The sequence below is a fragment of the Rhinoraja longicauda genome, chromosome 37 (assembly GCF_053455715.1).
Source record: "Rhinoraja longicauda isolate Sanriku21f chromosome 37, sRhiLon1.1, whole genome shotgun sequence".
Taxonomy (NCBI): Eukaryota; Metazoa; Chordata; class Chondrichthyes; order Rajiformes; family Arhynchobatidae; genus Rhinoraja; species Rhinoraja longicauda.
Genome location: NC_135989.1, coordinates 7723559 through 7739243, shown reverse-complemented (window position 1 = coordinate 7739243; position 15685 = coordinate 7723559). Strand labels below are relative to the sequence as shown.

At 46.1% G+C, this 15685-nt stretch overlaps 1 protein-coding gene across 6 annotated transcripts in view; it reads left to right on the top strand.

Moving 5' to 3' along the window:
- The first annotated feature begins 13919 nt into the window (after positions 1-13919).
- rfx1a (regulatory factor X, 1a (influences HLA class II expression)) overlaps positions 13920-15685 on the top strand; it is a 90777-nt gene continuing 89011 nt past the window's right edge. For 5 of the 6 annotated variants that reach the window (XM_078429240.1, XM_078429238.1, XM_078429239.1 and 2 more), the window contains exon 1: positions 13999-14035. Coding sequence is in view for 1 of the 6 variants with exons in the window: in XM_078429235.1 (XP_078285361.1) it covers positions 13920-14035 (116 nt within the window). In the remaining 5 variants the exon portion in view is untranslated. Of the gene's footprint in view, positions 14036-15685 lie in introns of all 6 variants that reach the window. The other variant, XM_078429235.1, reaches the window with a different exon arrangement.

The following is a 15685-nucleotide window of genomic DNA, read 5'->3' as shown; positions in this document are numbered from 1 at the left end:
GCCTCCACTGCCTTCTGAGGCAGAGAATTCCACAAATTCACAACTCTCTGAGTGAAAAAGTTTTTCCTTATCTGTTCTGAATGGCCTACCCCTTATTCTTAAACTGTGGCCCCTGGTTCTGGACACAAAGGTACTTCTCCTCAATGAGGATTTCCCAGTGAGCTTAACCTCCCTCCACATCATACCCCTTACTGGCTTAGTTATTTTTTTTTAGATTTAGATTTAGAGATACAGCGCGGAAACAGGCCCTTCGGCCCACCGGGTCCGCGCCGCCCAGCGATCCCCGCACATTAACACTATCCTACACCCACTAGGGACAATTTTTTTACATTTGCCCAGCCAATTAACCTACAAACCTGTACGTCTTTGGAGTGTGGGAAGAAACCGAAGATTCGGAGAAAACCCATGCAGGTCACGGGGAGAACGTACAAACTCCGTACAGACGGCGCCCGTAGTCAGGATCGAACCTGAATCTCCGGCGCTGCATTCTCTGTAAGGCAACAACTCTTCCGCTGCGCCACCGTGCCGCACAGAGTAATGCAGCACAGAAACAGGCCCTACAGCCAAACCTATCCATCCCGACCAACAGGGCGCCACGGTGGCAAGATCTTCGGTTTCCTCCCACACTCCAAAGACGTACAGGGTTGTAGATTCATTGGCTTGGTAAATGTAAAAACTGTCCCTAGTGTGTGTAGGATAGCTCTAGTGTGCGGGGATCGCTTGGCGGTGGGCCGAAAGGGCCTGTTTCCGTGCTGTATCTCTAAACTAAACTAAACATGCCCCATCTACGCTAATCCCACCTGCCTGCATTTAGCCCATATCCCTCTAAACCCTTCCTATCCAGGGCTGTTTTTACAGCATTATAATAATAATAATAATAATGCATTACATTTATATAGCGCTTTTCATATACTCAAAGACGCTTTACAGGGATTTAGAGAACATAGGGAAGTGAATAAATAGGCCCCCGGGCAAAGCAGTGTACTGGGGCCCTACCGTTACTCTCCCCCACCCCCCTTTCCCTACCAGCCCCCCCCCCCCCGTCGTGCCGGCGAAAAGCACTTACCGAAAAGCACTTAGCGATGGACTTAGGGTGCTACATTGTTGGGAAAAGCACTTACAGATCGCTGTGAGAAGCACTTAGTGACCGGAAATGTTGCGAAAAAAGCACTTATTGAACCTACATTTTTTAAAGTAGTATTTATTTATTGCAAGTCACTTAACATACACAGATCAGCATGGGGCCCCTATGCTCGTGGGCCCCCGGGCAAGTGCCCATCAGGCCCATGCGTTAAGACGGCCCTGTTCCTATCGTGTACCTGTCTGAATTTTTAGACATTTTCAGATAGGTACATGGAAGTGCAAGGAATAGAAGTATATGGATCACGCACAGGCAGATGAGATCAGCTTAACCTGGCATCATATTCAGCACAGACATTGTGGGCTGAAGGTCATGTTCCTGTGCTGTACTGTTTTATGTTCTATTTGGCACGACGTGCTTGTTTCTGTGTTGTATCTCTGCAGTCTAAATCCATGTCATCTTGTAGTAAAGCCATCCTGTCCGTCTCAACACCTCTTCTGTCCCCATTTTAATTTGTTGACCAGTCCTATCATTGCCCTTAAGTATTTTCTAAACGATAGAATTATGGTCACTGATCTCAAAATGCTCCCCACTGACACTTGACTTTCTGCAAAGTAACGTTTCTCTTTGTCATCTTCTGGTGGACGATGACAAGCTTGGGGCAGATAGGCTGGAAGAATTTAGCACTGCATTTGAAGATTATTTTCATATATCCATGTTCATAAGTTCTAGGAGCAGAATTAGGACATTCAGCCCATCAAGTCTACTCCGCCATTCAATCCATGGCTGATTTATCTTTCCTTCTCAACCCCATTCACCTGCCTTCTCCCCATATCCCCTGACACCCGTACTAAGCAAACTAATTTTCAATCTGTTGATATGGCAGCCTTCAATAAAGTGTAAAACACCAACTGATGAATACAATAAAAATTAGCATGTGCAGGAAAAGATTTTAAAAATGTGTTCCTTCTTTCTGACCTTCAGAGACATATTCAGAAGTGAAGGTAGACACAAAATGCTGGAGTAACTCAGCGGGTCAGGCAGCATCTCGGGAGAGAAGGAATGGGTGACGTTTTGGGTCGAGACCCCTCTTCAAACCCCTCTTCCTTATCATGTATCTGTACACTGTAATGGCTTGATTGTAATCATGTATTTTTTTTGCTGACTGGATAGCACTCAACACAAGCTTTTCACTGTACCTCGGTACACGTGACAATGAACTAAATTCAACTAAACTGTAGAGTTTCAAAGGACATATCCTTGTGAGCTGAGATCCATGCAGTGGCTACCAAGCCCCATTTATAAACCTTTTATAATTGCAGATAGTTCCTCTGTCCCTCTCTTTCCCCTCCCCCTTCCCAGTTCTCCCACTGTCTTCCTGTCTCCTACTACATCCTATCTTTGTCCCGCCCCCCCCCCTCCCCTGACATCAGTCTGAAGAAGGGTCTCGACCCAAAACATCACCCATTCCTTCTCTCCCGAGATGCTGCATGACCCGCTGAGTTACTCCAGCATTTTGTGTTTAACCTGAGATTTCAACCAGCATCTGCAGTTATTTTTCCTATTCAGAAGTGAACATGTGTATGTGCATTTGACAGTGCATCACCAGCTGATTTAAAGGTGCACAATCTGAGCCATTGACACCATTCATGAATATCCAGTTTGCAGTATCTAACCCACCACAATAAGGCACTGTTCGTCTCTACCAGCCAAGTACCATGCAGAGAATTTATATTAAATTTTGTTCATTTTGTTTGCTCAAGCCTTAATCCAATGGATAAAGAAGTGATTAACTATAGTCCCTTCTATCACCACCACTTCCTCTGTAAAATACTTGCGTACTGACTTGTAGAACAGGTGAAGAAGGTTTCATTTTCATCTGCTCGGCACAGTGGTGCAGCCGGTAGTGTGGCTGCCTCACAGCGCCAGAGACCCGGGTTTGATCCTGACCTTGGGTGCTGTATGGAGATTGTACATTCTTCCTGTAACCGCGTGGCTTTTTGTAGGTTCTCTGGGTTTCCTCCCACACTCCAATGACGTGCGGGTTTGTAGGTTAATTTAGCCTCTGTAAATTGTCCTGACTGTGTAGGGAGTGGATGAGAAAGTGGAATAACATAGAGCTAGCGTGAACGAGTGATCGATGGCTGACATGGACTCAGTGGGCTGAAGGGCCTGTTTTCACACTGAATCTCTAACCTAATGAACCCACCCCTCCATCACCACCACTTCATAAAAATACATGAACACTGATGTAGGACAGATGAAGGTTTCAATGCTTCAGGGACAGAACAGTGAATGGTGCATTAGGTGGTGTAAATATTTATAGCTAAAGAGAGCATTACCAAGGTTAAAGTACAAATACTGGAAATTTGCAACGACACTTAAAGTGGAAGCAGATGTTAGAATTGAATAAAACATACGTAAGCAAAGGATGGATCCTCTGAGATCCCTTTCACTGCTCTCTTTCTCGATGGAAGAGAGTCTTCAAGAAATCCAGTGGGAATTCAGAGGGAATTTATCGATGCAAAGAGCAGAGAGAATGTGGAACTTGCTTCCACATAACAGGAAGTGAATTGTACAGATGAGGAACTCCGCTGAAGCTGGGGGAGATGATTGGGTTAACATGTGATGAGCATTTGACGGCACTGGGCCTGTACTCGCTGGAGTTTAGAAGGACGAGAGAAGGATCTCATTGAAACTTACCGAATAATGAAAGGCCTGGATAGAGGACGTGGAGAGGATGTTTCCACTTGTGGGAGAGACCAGAGGGCACAGCCTCAGAATAAAAGGATGTCCTTTTAGAATGGAGATGAGGAGGCATTTCTTCAGAGGGGAATTCATTGTGGTATTCATTGCCATAGATAGCAGTGGAGGCCAAGTCATTGGCTATTTTTAAAGCAGAGATAGGTTTGTGATCAGTACGGGCATCAAAGGTTAAGGGGAAAAGGCAGCAGAATGGGTTTGAGATTATAATAAAGATTAGCCATGATCGAATAGTGGAGCAGACTAGATGGGCCGAATGGCCTAATTCTGCTCCTATGTCTTATGGTCTTATGAGATGGGAACAGAGGATTAAGCTGATTGATTTATCCAAAGATGGGAGATGGCTTGCATAGACCATAGGCTGGTACAGTTTACAGGGCAGCAGAGTGGCGCAGTTAGTACAGCTACTGCCACACGGTGCCAGAAACCCGGTTTCGATCCTGACCTCAGGTACTGTCTGTGTAGAGTTTGTATCAAGAGAGAGCCAGATAGAGCTCTTAAGGATAGCGGAGTCAGGGGGTATGGGGAGAGGGCAGGAACGGGGTACTGATTGAGAATGATCAGCCGTGATCACATTGAATGGCGGTGCTGGCTCGAAGGGCCGAATGGCCTCCTCCTGCACCTATTGTCTATTGTCTATTGTATGTTCGCCCTGTGCCTGTGTGGGTTCCTCCTAGTGCTCTGGTTTCCTCCCACATCCTGAAAACGTGTGGGTTGGCAGATTAACTGGCCCTGGCGTGTAGCTGGGTGGTAAAATCTGAACGGAGTTGATAAAAATGTAGGGAAAATAAAACTATATTGGATTAATGTAGGGTCAGTGTGAGCAGAGGGTTTCTGGTCAGCATGAACTGAATGGGCCGAAGGCCCATTTCCCTGCTGCAACTCTCTCTCTGACTCTCTCTCGTTCTCTCTCTCTGGTAGTGGCAAAGCATCTGTTTCTGTGTCATATATCCCATGCAATCTTATTATGTCAATTCCCTCCCACTCTATTTGGACATAGTACAGTACAGCACAGGATGTGGCCCACAATGTTGTTGCCGAACATGATACCAAGTTAAACCGATCCCATCTGCATGTACAGGATCCATATCCCTCTCTGCCCTACATTTCTATTTGCCTATCTAAAAGCGTCTTAAATGCCACTATCGCATCTGCCACCACCACCACCTGGCAATGTGTTCCAGGTCCCAACCACCAACAGTGCAAAAAACTAGCCCCACACATCTCCATTAAACTTCCCCCCTCTCACCTTATAGCTCTGACCTCTATTGTTGGACATTTCACCCTGTGAAAAAGGATCTGAGCTTCTGAATGTTGTGGAGTACCTACCTTCACAACCTTCTCAGGCAGGGCACTCCAGTTTGCAACCGCCCTCTGGGTGAACAGCTATTTTCTCAAATGCCTTCTAGCTGTGCCCTCTAGTATTTGACATTTCCACCTTGGGAAAAAGGTTCTGACTGTCTACCATATCTACGCCTCTCATCTTCTATATATTAAAACTCTCGTTTGTTTGTTTATTTGTGATCGAACTAGCCAAAACGGTAGAGGACAGCGCGACAATTTTAGGCCCACCTTCCTCACCGTCGTTGCTTTAATGGTAAAGCAAGTAGTTTTATTGAAATCGGTGTTACCTTTTTAAAGTTATTCACATTTTAAAGTTTAAATCTATCTCCTAGGGAGGGAGGGGGGAGGGAGGAGGGAGGGAGGTGGGGGGGGGAGGGAGGGGGAGGAGGGTGGATAAGGGGGGTTGAGGGTGAAGGGGAAGTGGGGAGGGGAGTAGGAGAAGGTGAGGGTGCTACACCAATGCAGGAGAGGTTTGGGCCCAACAGGTCCACTTGGTCTAGTAATTTTATATACTTCTATCAGGCGGCACAGTGGCGCAACAGTAGAGCTACTCTACCACAGATCCATGTTCAATCCTGACTGCGGGAGGTGTCTGTTCGGAGTTTGTATGTTCCCCCTGTGGGTTTTCTCCGGATGCTTCGGTTTCCTCCCACATTCCAAAGACGTGCAGGTTTGTAGATTAAATGGCTTCTGTAAATCGTTCATAGTGTAGGATAGAACTAATGTACAGGCGATCACTGGTCGGCGTAGACTCGATGAGCCAAAGGATCTGTTTCCACGCTGTATCTCTAAACTAAACTAAACTTTGACAGTTCCACTCTGGGAAAAAAGTATCTGCGTGTCTACATCAGATCTCCCCTCAACCTCAGGAAACCTGCTGTCCTTTTCAAAGTCCCTCCATTCAGAGTGAGTCACAAGGCAGGATACACTCACCCTGCAGTTGACCAGCGTCCTACCCTGTGATAGCTGCCAAGAACGGCACGGGCGGCATGGTGGCGCAACGGTAGAGTTGCTGCCTTACAGCGAATGCAGCGCCGGACACTCAGGTTTGATCCTGACTACGGGTGCTGTACTGTACGGAGTACGTTCTCCCCGTGACCTGTGTGGGTTTTCTCCGAGATCTTCGGTTTCCTCCCACACTCCAAAGACGTACAGGTTTGTAGGTTAATTGTCTGGGCAAATGTAAAAATTGTCCCTGCAACAGTCTGTTCGAACTCCTCCCATTGGGCAGACGATACAAGGCCTTCTACGCCCGCACCTCCAGACTCAGGAACAGCTTCATCCCCAGGGCCATAGCTGCTATGAACCGGTCCTGCTGAGCCGTATGGTCAAAACGCACAGTGATCCGGCACAGATCTACTTGCACTTTATTCTGTCTTAAAACTGTTACAATTTGTTTTGTTGGGTTGTTGTTGTTTAAATTAATACTGACTAGCTAATTAAATTATTGCATCGTATGGGAGGCGCATTCCCAATCTCGTTGTACCCCTGTACAATGACAATAAAGATATATTGTATTGTATTGTATTGTAGTGTGTGTATGATAGTGTTAATGTGCGGGGATCACTGGGCGGCGCGGACCCGGTGGGCTGAAGGACCTGTTTCTGCGCTGTATCTCTAAATGTAAAATCTAAATAAGTTGCAACGTTAGACCTGCCGTGCTGTTTCTGAGGGCAGCCCTGAAGTAAAATTTATCCACTCACCTTCCCAAACCTCGAAACCGTGGACACATTTGTTTTATTCCCCTGCTGTGCGTGTGAACAACTTCACTCACCCCAAGGGAATCCCTTCAGTCAAACGATGCCAGAAGCAAAATACATCAATGAAAATGCTTCTAAAAAACCCCCATAAATATTTAAATGTTGGTTTGCCTAAAATAGTTTTTATTTTTAATAGATGATATGATATGTGCATGTTTCATTCCTCAGAGAGCAGCACTGGCGAAACAGTGAACCCTCTCTGCATTGATTTGGTTTAGCTTAGGGATGCAGCATGGAAACAGGCCCGATGGCCCACTGAGTCCACGCCGTCCACTGTAAAGTGTTTATCATATCATATCATCATATCATATATATACAGCCGGAAACAGGCCTTTTCGGCCCACCAAGTCCGTGCCGCCCAGCGATCCCCGCACATTAACACTATCCTACACCCACTAGGGACAATTTTTTTTTTACATTTACCCAGCCAATTAACCTACATACCTGTACGTCTTTGGAGTGTGGGAGGAAACCGAAGATCTCGGAGAAAACCCACGCAGGTCACGGGGAGAACGTACAAACTCCTTACAGTGCAGCACCCGTAGTCAGGATCGAACCCGAGTCTCCGGCGCTGCATTCGCTATAAAGCAGCAACTCTACCGCTGCGCTACCGTGCCGCCCTATTTTTTATGTATGTGCTGTTATGTTTGTGTGCCATTGTATGTTCATTTTTCTTAGTACCTGAACTGATGTACAGCACTGTGGTCTGTACAGCAACGTGGGTTGTTTTTAAATGTGCTATACAAATAAAATTGACTTGACTTGACCAGCGTTCACACCAATTCCATGTTATCCCACTTCTTCATCCACTCCCTACGCAGTAGGAACAATTTACAGAGGGCCTATTAACCTGCAAACCTGCACATCTTTGGGATGTGGGAGGAAACCCGAGCACCCGGTCGGAGGGAAAATGTCCAAACTCTACACAGACAGCATCCGAGGTTCGGATCAAACCCAGGTCTCAGGTGCTGTGAGGCAGCAGCTCTACCAGCTAAGCCACTGTGCCACACTGATTTATTTTGGAAACACATTGTAAGAATGTATTTTGTGTGATTTTACTTCTGCTTGGCAAAACTAATGTTAATTCATGGAAAGAAAGTATGCTCAACCACTAGGGTCAGATACTCAATATTTCAACAGTATTTTCTCTGTAGCTCAAACATAATATTCTGTGCACTGTTGCTTCGTCCCTTTAGCATTAGGTCCAGTCTGATTCTCCTCAGACTTCAATGAAAATAAATATGCTCTGCTCAACAACAAAAAAATGTTAATAGGCCTCTGAAGTACAGGCAATCGACATTCTGAGAGAAATAGAGTTGATGTTTCAATGAGCTTTCATCAGAACTTTTGACCTTGTAATATTGTGATAAAGGGTCATTGACCTGAATACTGACTCTGCTTCTTTCTCCATGGACGCTGCCTGACCTGTTGAGCTTTCACAGCATTTGGGGATGTTTGGGGGATTTTCAGTGTCTGCAGCATTTTGCAAGAGAGTCAAGAGTCAAAAGTGTTTCATTCTCATAGGTACCCAAGCTGAACAAATGAAATTCTTACCTGCAGCAGCATTACCGGTCTTTAAACACAGTACTCAATAGATAACATAATAAAACGCAAATAAAGTACAATAGGGGTGGGAGGTGCTTTATGTCCTCGTCGTCCACCCTGGGTAGTTCTTCAGAACTGGCAAAATTTGCAGCAAAGTGTCAACTACGGTACTCTGAAGCACCAATTGCCACTTTTGATTGTTGTAGTTGACATACGAAAGAAGAAAGCACAATAAATTTTTTAAAACAATATTAGTGCAAAACAAAACAAAAGCTCGAAGTTCCTAGTGCAACCAAGACAGTTCGTAGTTTGAAGTTTAGTTGGTGTTTGTCGTGTTCAAGAGCATTATGGTTGTTGGGAAGTAGCCGTTCCTGTAACTGGATGTCATAGTTTTCAGACTCCTGTACCTTCTTCCCCATGGCAGGAGTGAAATGAGAGTGAGGCCAGGAGGGTTGCCAACTATCTCACTCCCAAATAAGGGACAAGGTGACGTCACCACCCCGCACCCCACGTGACCTCACCCAGCCAGAGGCCGCGTGCTCCCACTCCACCAATGGGGGCCGCCCGCGCCGGGAGGCGGGTTGCTACGCAACCTCCGTTAGGCGGTGCCCGGCCTCCGGTCCTACACTGTCTGGACCTACACTGTCCGGGCCTACAGTGTCTGGACTACAGCAGCCCCCGGGCCTACAGTGTCCGGACCTACAGCGGCCCCCGGGCCTAGTGTCTGGACCTACAGCGGCCCCCGGGCCTACAGTGTCTGGACCTACAGCAGCCCCTGGGCCTATAGTGTCCAGAACTACAGCGGCCCCTGGGCCTACAGTGTGCGGGCCTACAGCACCCCCCGGGCCTACAGTGTGCGGGCCTACAGCGGCCCCCGGGCCTACAGTGTCCGGGCTGAGAGTGCCCGGACCTACACTGTCTGGACCTACACTGTCCGGACCTTCAGTGTGCGGGCTTACAGCGCCTCCTGGGCCTAATACGGGACAAGGGCGGCCCCGTGTGGGACAAACCAATTTATCCCAAAATACGGCTAATACGGGACAGTGGGCAACCCTAGTGGCCAGGGTGGTGTAGGTCTCTGATGATGCTGGCTGCCTTGTCGAGGCAGCAACTCATATAGAACTCTTCGCTGGTGGCGAGGTCAGTACCAGTGATAGATTGGGCATTGTTCACCACGTTTTGTCATCTCCTTCATTCCCGGGCGCTCCAGTTGCCAAACCAGGCCCTGATATAACCAGTCAACATGCTCTCTAACTTGTAGAAGTTCAAGAGAGTATTTGTTGACATACTGAATGTCCTCGATCTTCTAAGGAATTAGAGGTATTGAGTAACTTTCTTTCAGTCTGAAGAAGGGTCTCGACCCGAAACGTCACCCCTTCCCTCTCTCCTAGATGCTGCCTGACCTGCTGAGTTACTCCAGCTTTTTGTGATACCTTCGATTTGTACCAGCATCTGCAGTTATTTTCCTGCACAGCTTTCTTTATGATTGCATTAATATGCTGGGTCCAGGACAGACCTTCAGAGTTTGAACTCCAACAGCCTGCTCCATTGTCTCATGGGTGAAGTTCTCCAGATGTGACAACCACCTTGGGATCTCTACTGTATCCTCTCTAGTCCAACACCAACACTATTAATTGTTCTGGGATGAAATTCCTAAATTCTGGGAGCAGAATTAGGCCATTCGACCCACTAAGTCTACTCTTAAATAGAGTTTTGATTCATTATTTTTATGGTGGATGCTCCCACCAGCTCCAGCTCCATTTTATCTTGCAATATATCGTGGTAATCATAAACAGGGCAAATTGAAAACTCCACAAATATGTTATCCAACAAACTGATCGAGCAAAGAAGCCATGATCTCGTAAGTACAAATTTATGACACACAGGGATAAATACTGTGGTCGTAGATGGGGAAATGGTTAAGGGTAAAGTAGATGAAGAGAGAATAATGGTAGCATCAATTCAAAGCAACAGGAGAAACTGATAGAGTGATGCTTGTGGTGGCTGCTATCATGGCCACGAATTAATTGTTTTGCTGAAGAGCCCAATGAATGGAAATATGGTTGCTAAGGTAACATTTATTTCAAGCTAATGCCCTATTGCGTACAGATGAGCACTTTAAATTTGCAGCATTCATTTTAGTCCGTAAAAAAGAAGTTTGCTTCAGAAATCAAGGAGAGATGAGATTTTATCAACAAGATTATCCAGGTCTGGAATAAACCACACATCAAACGAAATACCGTTTTCAATATTTTAGCAGTGACTGCAGGCACCAAAATACTTATTTGACGTGTCTTTTAAAAATATATACAGTTTGCAGTTGAAGTTTGGTTTTAAGCTGATTCTTTTGAACATAAAACATCTTTTCCAAAATAACATCCAGGCGTCAAGGATCAGGAGTGTGTAAATGTCATATGCACCTGGATCGGAACAATTACTTACTTGCTGCAGCTTTGCATGCCCATTCACATAATGACAGCAAATAAATATGCAATAATCAATAATACAATTAATAATAAAAAATACAAGATAACCAGACCACAAGGTTCAAGATCATGATAGATGAAGCTGTTCCTGACCTGGTTGTGTGGGACTTCAGTCTTCAGTACCCCCTACTCAATGGTAGCATGGTCCAGATGGCAGGTATCCTTGATGATAGATGCTGCCATCTTAAGTCAGCGCCTTGTGTATATGCTTTCAATTGAGAGGAATTCTGTACCCATGATGGATTCTGCTGAGTCCAAGATTCTCTTGTGGTCCTGTGCATTGGAATTACCGTACCAGGCCATGATGCAACCTATATACAATACAATACAATACAATATATCTTTATTGTCATTGTACAGGGGTACAACGAGATTGGGAATGCGCCTCCCATATGATGCAATAATTTAATTAGCTAGTCAGTATTAATTTAAACAAAAACAACCCAACAAAACAGATTGTAACAGTTTTAAGACAGAATAAAGTGCAAGTAGATCTGTGCCGGATCACTGTGCGTTTTGACCATCCGGCTCAGCAGGACCGGTTCCTGGCAGCTATGGCCCTGGGGATGAAGCTGTTCCTGAGTCTGGAGGTGCGGGCGTAGAAGGCCTTGTATCGTCTGCCCGATGGAAGGAGTTCGAACAGACTGTTGCAGGGGTGTGAAGAGTCTTTGTGGATGCTGGTGGCTTTTCTGAGGCATCGTGTGTTGTAGAAAGATATTGAAGAATGGCAGGCTGTTGTTACATTGCTCATTTAGTAACAACGTAACATGGGAGTCAAAGTTAATCCGAAGGAATGAGCGATATGCTACTAAAAATATATTACATTTGGAGTTTAATTCAGAAAAGCAGCATGGAAACAGACCCTTTGGCCCACTGACTCCAGGCTTACCATCGATCACCATTCACTTTAGTTCTCTGTTATCCCATTTTCCGATCCACTCCCTACACACTGGGGGCAATTTTACAGAGGGCCAATTAACCTACGGACAGGCACGCCTTTTGGATGTGGGAAGAAACTGGAGCCCCCGGGGCAATCCCACGTGGTCACTGGAAGAACATGGAAACTCAACACAAATAGTACCTGAGATAGACACAAAGTACTGGAGTACCTTGGTGGGACAGGCAGCATCTCTGGAGAGAAGGGATGGGTGATGTTTCGGGTCGAGACCCTTCTTCAGACTGATGTCAGGGGAGAGGGAGATAGAGAAGAAAGTGTAAGGTGTGAAAATAGGTCAAAGGGAATGGTCAAGGAAAAATATATAGCTGGGCCCCATGCAAGTGCCCAAAGCTACACCTTACATTTTGAGAAAATGGGAGGAGTGGAAGGAGAGATGTCAGCTGATGTGATGTAGACAGTGAGATCAAGAAAAGGTAGGAAGTTGTCAGAGATGGTCCAAGTAAATTTGACCACCTGGAGAAAATCCATGCATTCACAGGGAAAACATGCAAACTCCTTACAGACAGCACACATGGTCAGGATCAAAACCGGGTCTCTGGCACTGTGAGGCACCAACTCTACCACTGCCCAACTGTGCCAAAATTCGGCAGGTGATGTTTCAGACTGAAGAAAGGTCCTGACACAAAATGTAGTCGGCCCATTTACCTCTAAAGATACTGCCTGACTCATTGACTTCCTCTTGTACTTTGTGCTTTGCTCAAGATTCCAGTATATACAGTCTCTTGTGTCTCAGTTTTCAGTTACTGTTCAGTTTTGCAATATTTTACATGACCTTCAAATCAAGGCAACAGATTTTTCCAGACACAAGGAACTGCAGAGGTTGAAATCTTGGAGCAAGGCATAAAGTGCAGGAGGAAATAAGCGGGTCAGCTAGCATCTGTGGAGGAAGTGGACAGACAACATTTTGGGCAGGACTCTTCTCCAGAATGATGGATAATGTTTCGGGTTGGGACCCCAACTGATTAGTCTGATCCAGATGTCGCCTGATCCAGTGAGTTCCTTCAACACTTTGTGTTTTGCAATAGATTTTTTCAGCAGGACTCTTATTAAAGAAGTCATTTAAGACAGCCCTTGGATTAGTTTCTCTCGCCAAAGGCTAATATGGGCAAATCACACAGAAAATAGTGGAAATACTCAACGGGTCAGGTAACAACTTCTCCTGGCCTGTAAGAAAGTGTTAACATTTCTCATGGGAGACCTTTCAGCAAATCTCTTTTTCTGTCTGAACAGATGATGCCAACTTCAGCATTTTTGGTTTTAACATTTGATTTTCAACACATACATGTTGTTTTGCTTTGGGATTATAAACTACAAACTGACTTGATTGCACTAGGGACATAAGGCTTTGTTTTTTTTTACACAATATTTGCTTTTATTTAACTTTTTATGTTTGTTTATTATATTATCTATTGAACACTGGTTACAAACCTGTTAGGCTGTTGCAAGTATTGTTCTGTTTCGGTACATATGACAATAAGAAATTCTTGACTCTATGTGAAGGAACTGCAGATGCTGGTTTACACAAGATCTATCTTGTCTCCATGTGGGGGAAGGAACTGCAGATGCTGGTTTACACCAAAGATAGACACAAAAAGCTGGAGTAACTCAGCGGGTCAGGCAACATCTCTGGCGAGAAGGAGCGGGTGATGTTTGGGGGTCGAGACCCCTCTTTAGACTGAGAGTCAGGGGAGAGGGAAACTTGACTCTTATCTTGCGCTCCATTTGACTACATCTCCCAGAGTGCTTCGCAAACGCCCTACGTGTGCGCATGCTCGGTTGCTGCTTTGCGCGTCCCCGCGATCGTCATATCCGCGCGGAAGAGGACCGCTCTTAACCGACGTAGAGATCAACCAATCGAAGCCGTGAAAAGGGGCGGGCACAGATGAGTGATGGGCAGTGCGCCAATGAGCGCAGAGGAGAGGGAAGACTCCCCTTTCGGGAAGGAGCCAGTCAGGGTGGTGGCGGTGGGCGGGATTTCCGGTATGGCGTTGCCGGGGTTGATTCCGGAGGCTAGCAACTGTTGCCTTGAGGACGAGCGCCATAGCCACCGTAGTCCTGGCGACTGTTACCCCGTCAAACAACAACTTACGCCACAAAGGTGATTCTTTTTTTTCTTTCTTCTCTACTCATCGAAAAACTTCGTATGATAAACATAAACACTTTTTCCTGACAGGATATTATAAAATATGAAGCAAAATTCTCAATCAAAGAGATTAAAAAGATAAAATAATTTTAATATGACGATGCCAAAAAGATTTTTCAGGCACAAAATGGCGATTGTTAGAGTCCAAAGATCACTCTAACTATTCATTTGCGGGGGGAAAGCTAATATTTATTCACTGTTTTAATAGTTGTAAAGTAAATTTAACTTTTTATAACAATTTTGATAATTTTGGTGGTGATTGATTGTTGTTAGCAATCCGGCCTTGCCTGAAACAATTTCAGATGAACATGTTGGAATGACTAGAATGTTTTAAGTTAGAGATGGTGATTTGGTGCGGTTTGAATGTTTGCTGAGGCGCGGGTGCTGCTGCTGGTGGTGGTGGAGGGGAGCGGAGGGGAAGGGGGCTGCCGTTTGGCGGCCCCATGCAGCGGGCGACAGCGGAGGGGAGGGAGGCGAGGTCCGCGTCTCTCAGCAGCGCGGACTAACCGGATGGGGAGGGAGAGGAGGAGAAGGAGGAAGGGAGGGACGGGGTGGGGGGGGGGGGGGAAGGGGCACCCACTCTAACTGACGGGGACCTCCGCCAATGGCGACGCAGTGTGCTATATAAGGTGCGCCAGAACCGGCCAATGGGCGTGAGGGAGGGGCGGGTCTAGAAGGCCTGCGCGGGAACCAGGCTGGTGGTTGGGCACGAGACTGGCCTTCAAATGCAGTGACGTCAGGTGGCATGACGTCATCCAAACCGATGCGTCACTGTCGTGACGTCACCCGACGGACGTCACTGGCATGACGTCGTCGGGGCTGATGCAAGGGCAGCTCCCACTTCCTACTTTTGGGGATCAGCAAGTAGCTTCACCCGAGACACAAAATGCTGGAGTAACTCAGCAGGACAGACAGCATCTTCTTAGAGAAGAAGTGGGTGACGTTTCGGGTCGAGACCCCTCTTCAGACCAGCATCTGCATTTCCTTCCTGCACATTTCGCCTGAGACACTGTTATAGACAATAGACAATAGACAATAGGTGCAGGAGTAGGCCATTCAGCCCTTCGAGCCAGCACCGCCGTTTAATGCGATCATGGCTGATCACTCTCAATCAGTACCCCGTTCCTGCCTTCTCCCCATACGCCCTCACTCCGCTATCCTTACTATGACTTTGAGTCTTTGGAGATGGCACAAGAGCCAGCAAGTCATCAGTTTTGAAGGAGATGATTGCTCTTGGACTAAAAGGCACATGAAACTAGATAAACAGATGTCTATAAACTTGTAGGAAGGAACTGCAAAGGCTGGTTTACACGGAAGATGGACACAAAATGCTGGAGTAACTCCACATTAGGCAGGAAATATCCACATTAGGCAGGAAATGGTTTTGGGTAGACTGATGGGACTGAAGGCTGATAAATCCCCAGGGCCTGATGGTCTGCATCCCAGAGTACTTAAGGAGGTGGCTCTAGAAATAGTGGAAGCATTGGAGATCATTTTTCAATGTTCTATAGATTCAGGATCAGTTCCTGTGGATTGGAGGATAGCAAATGTTATCCCACTTTTTAAGAAAGGAGGGAGAGAGAAAACGGGGAATTATAGACCAGT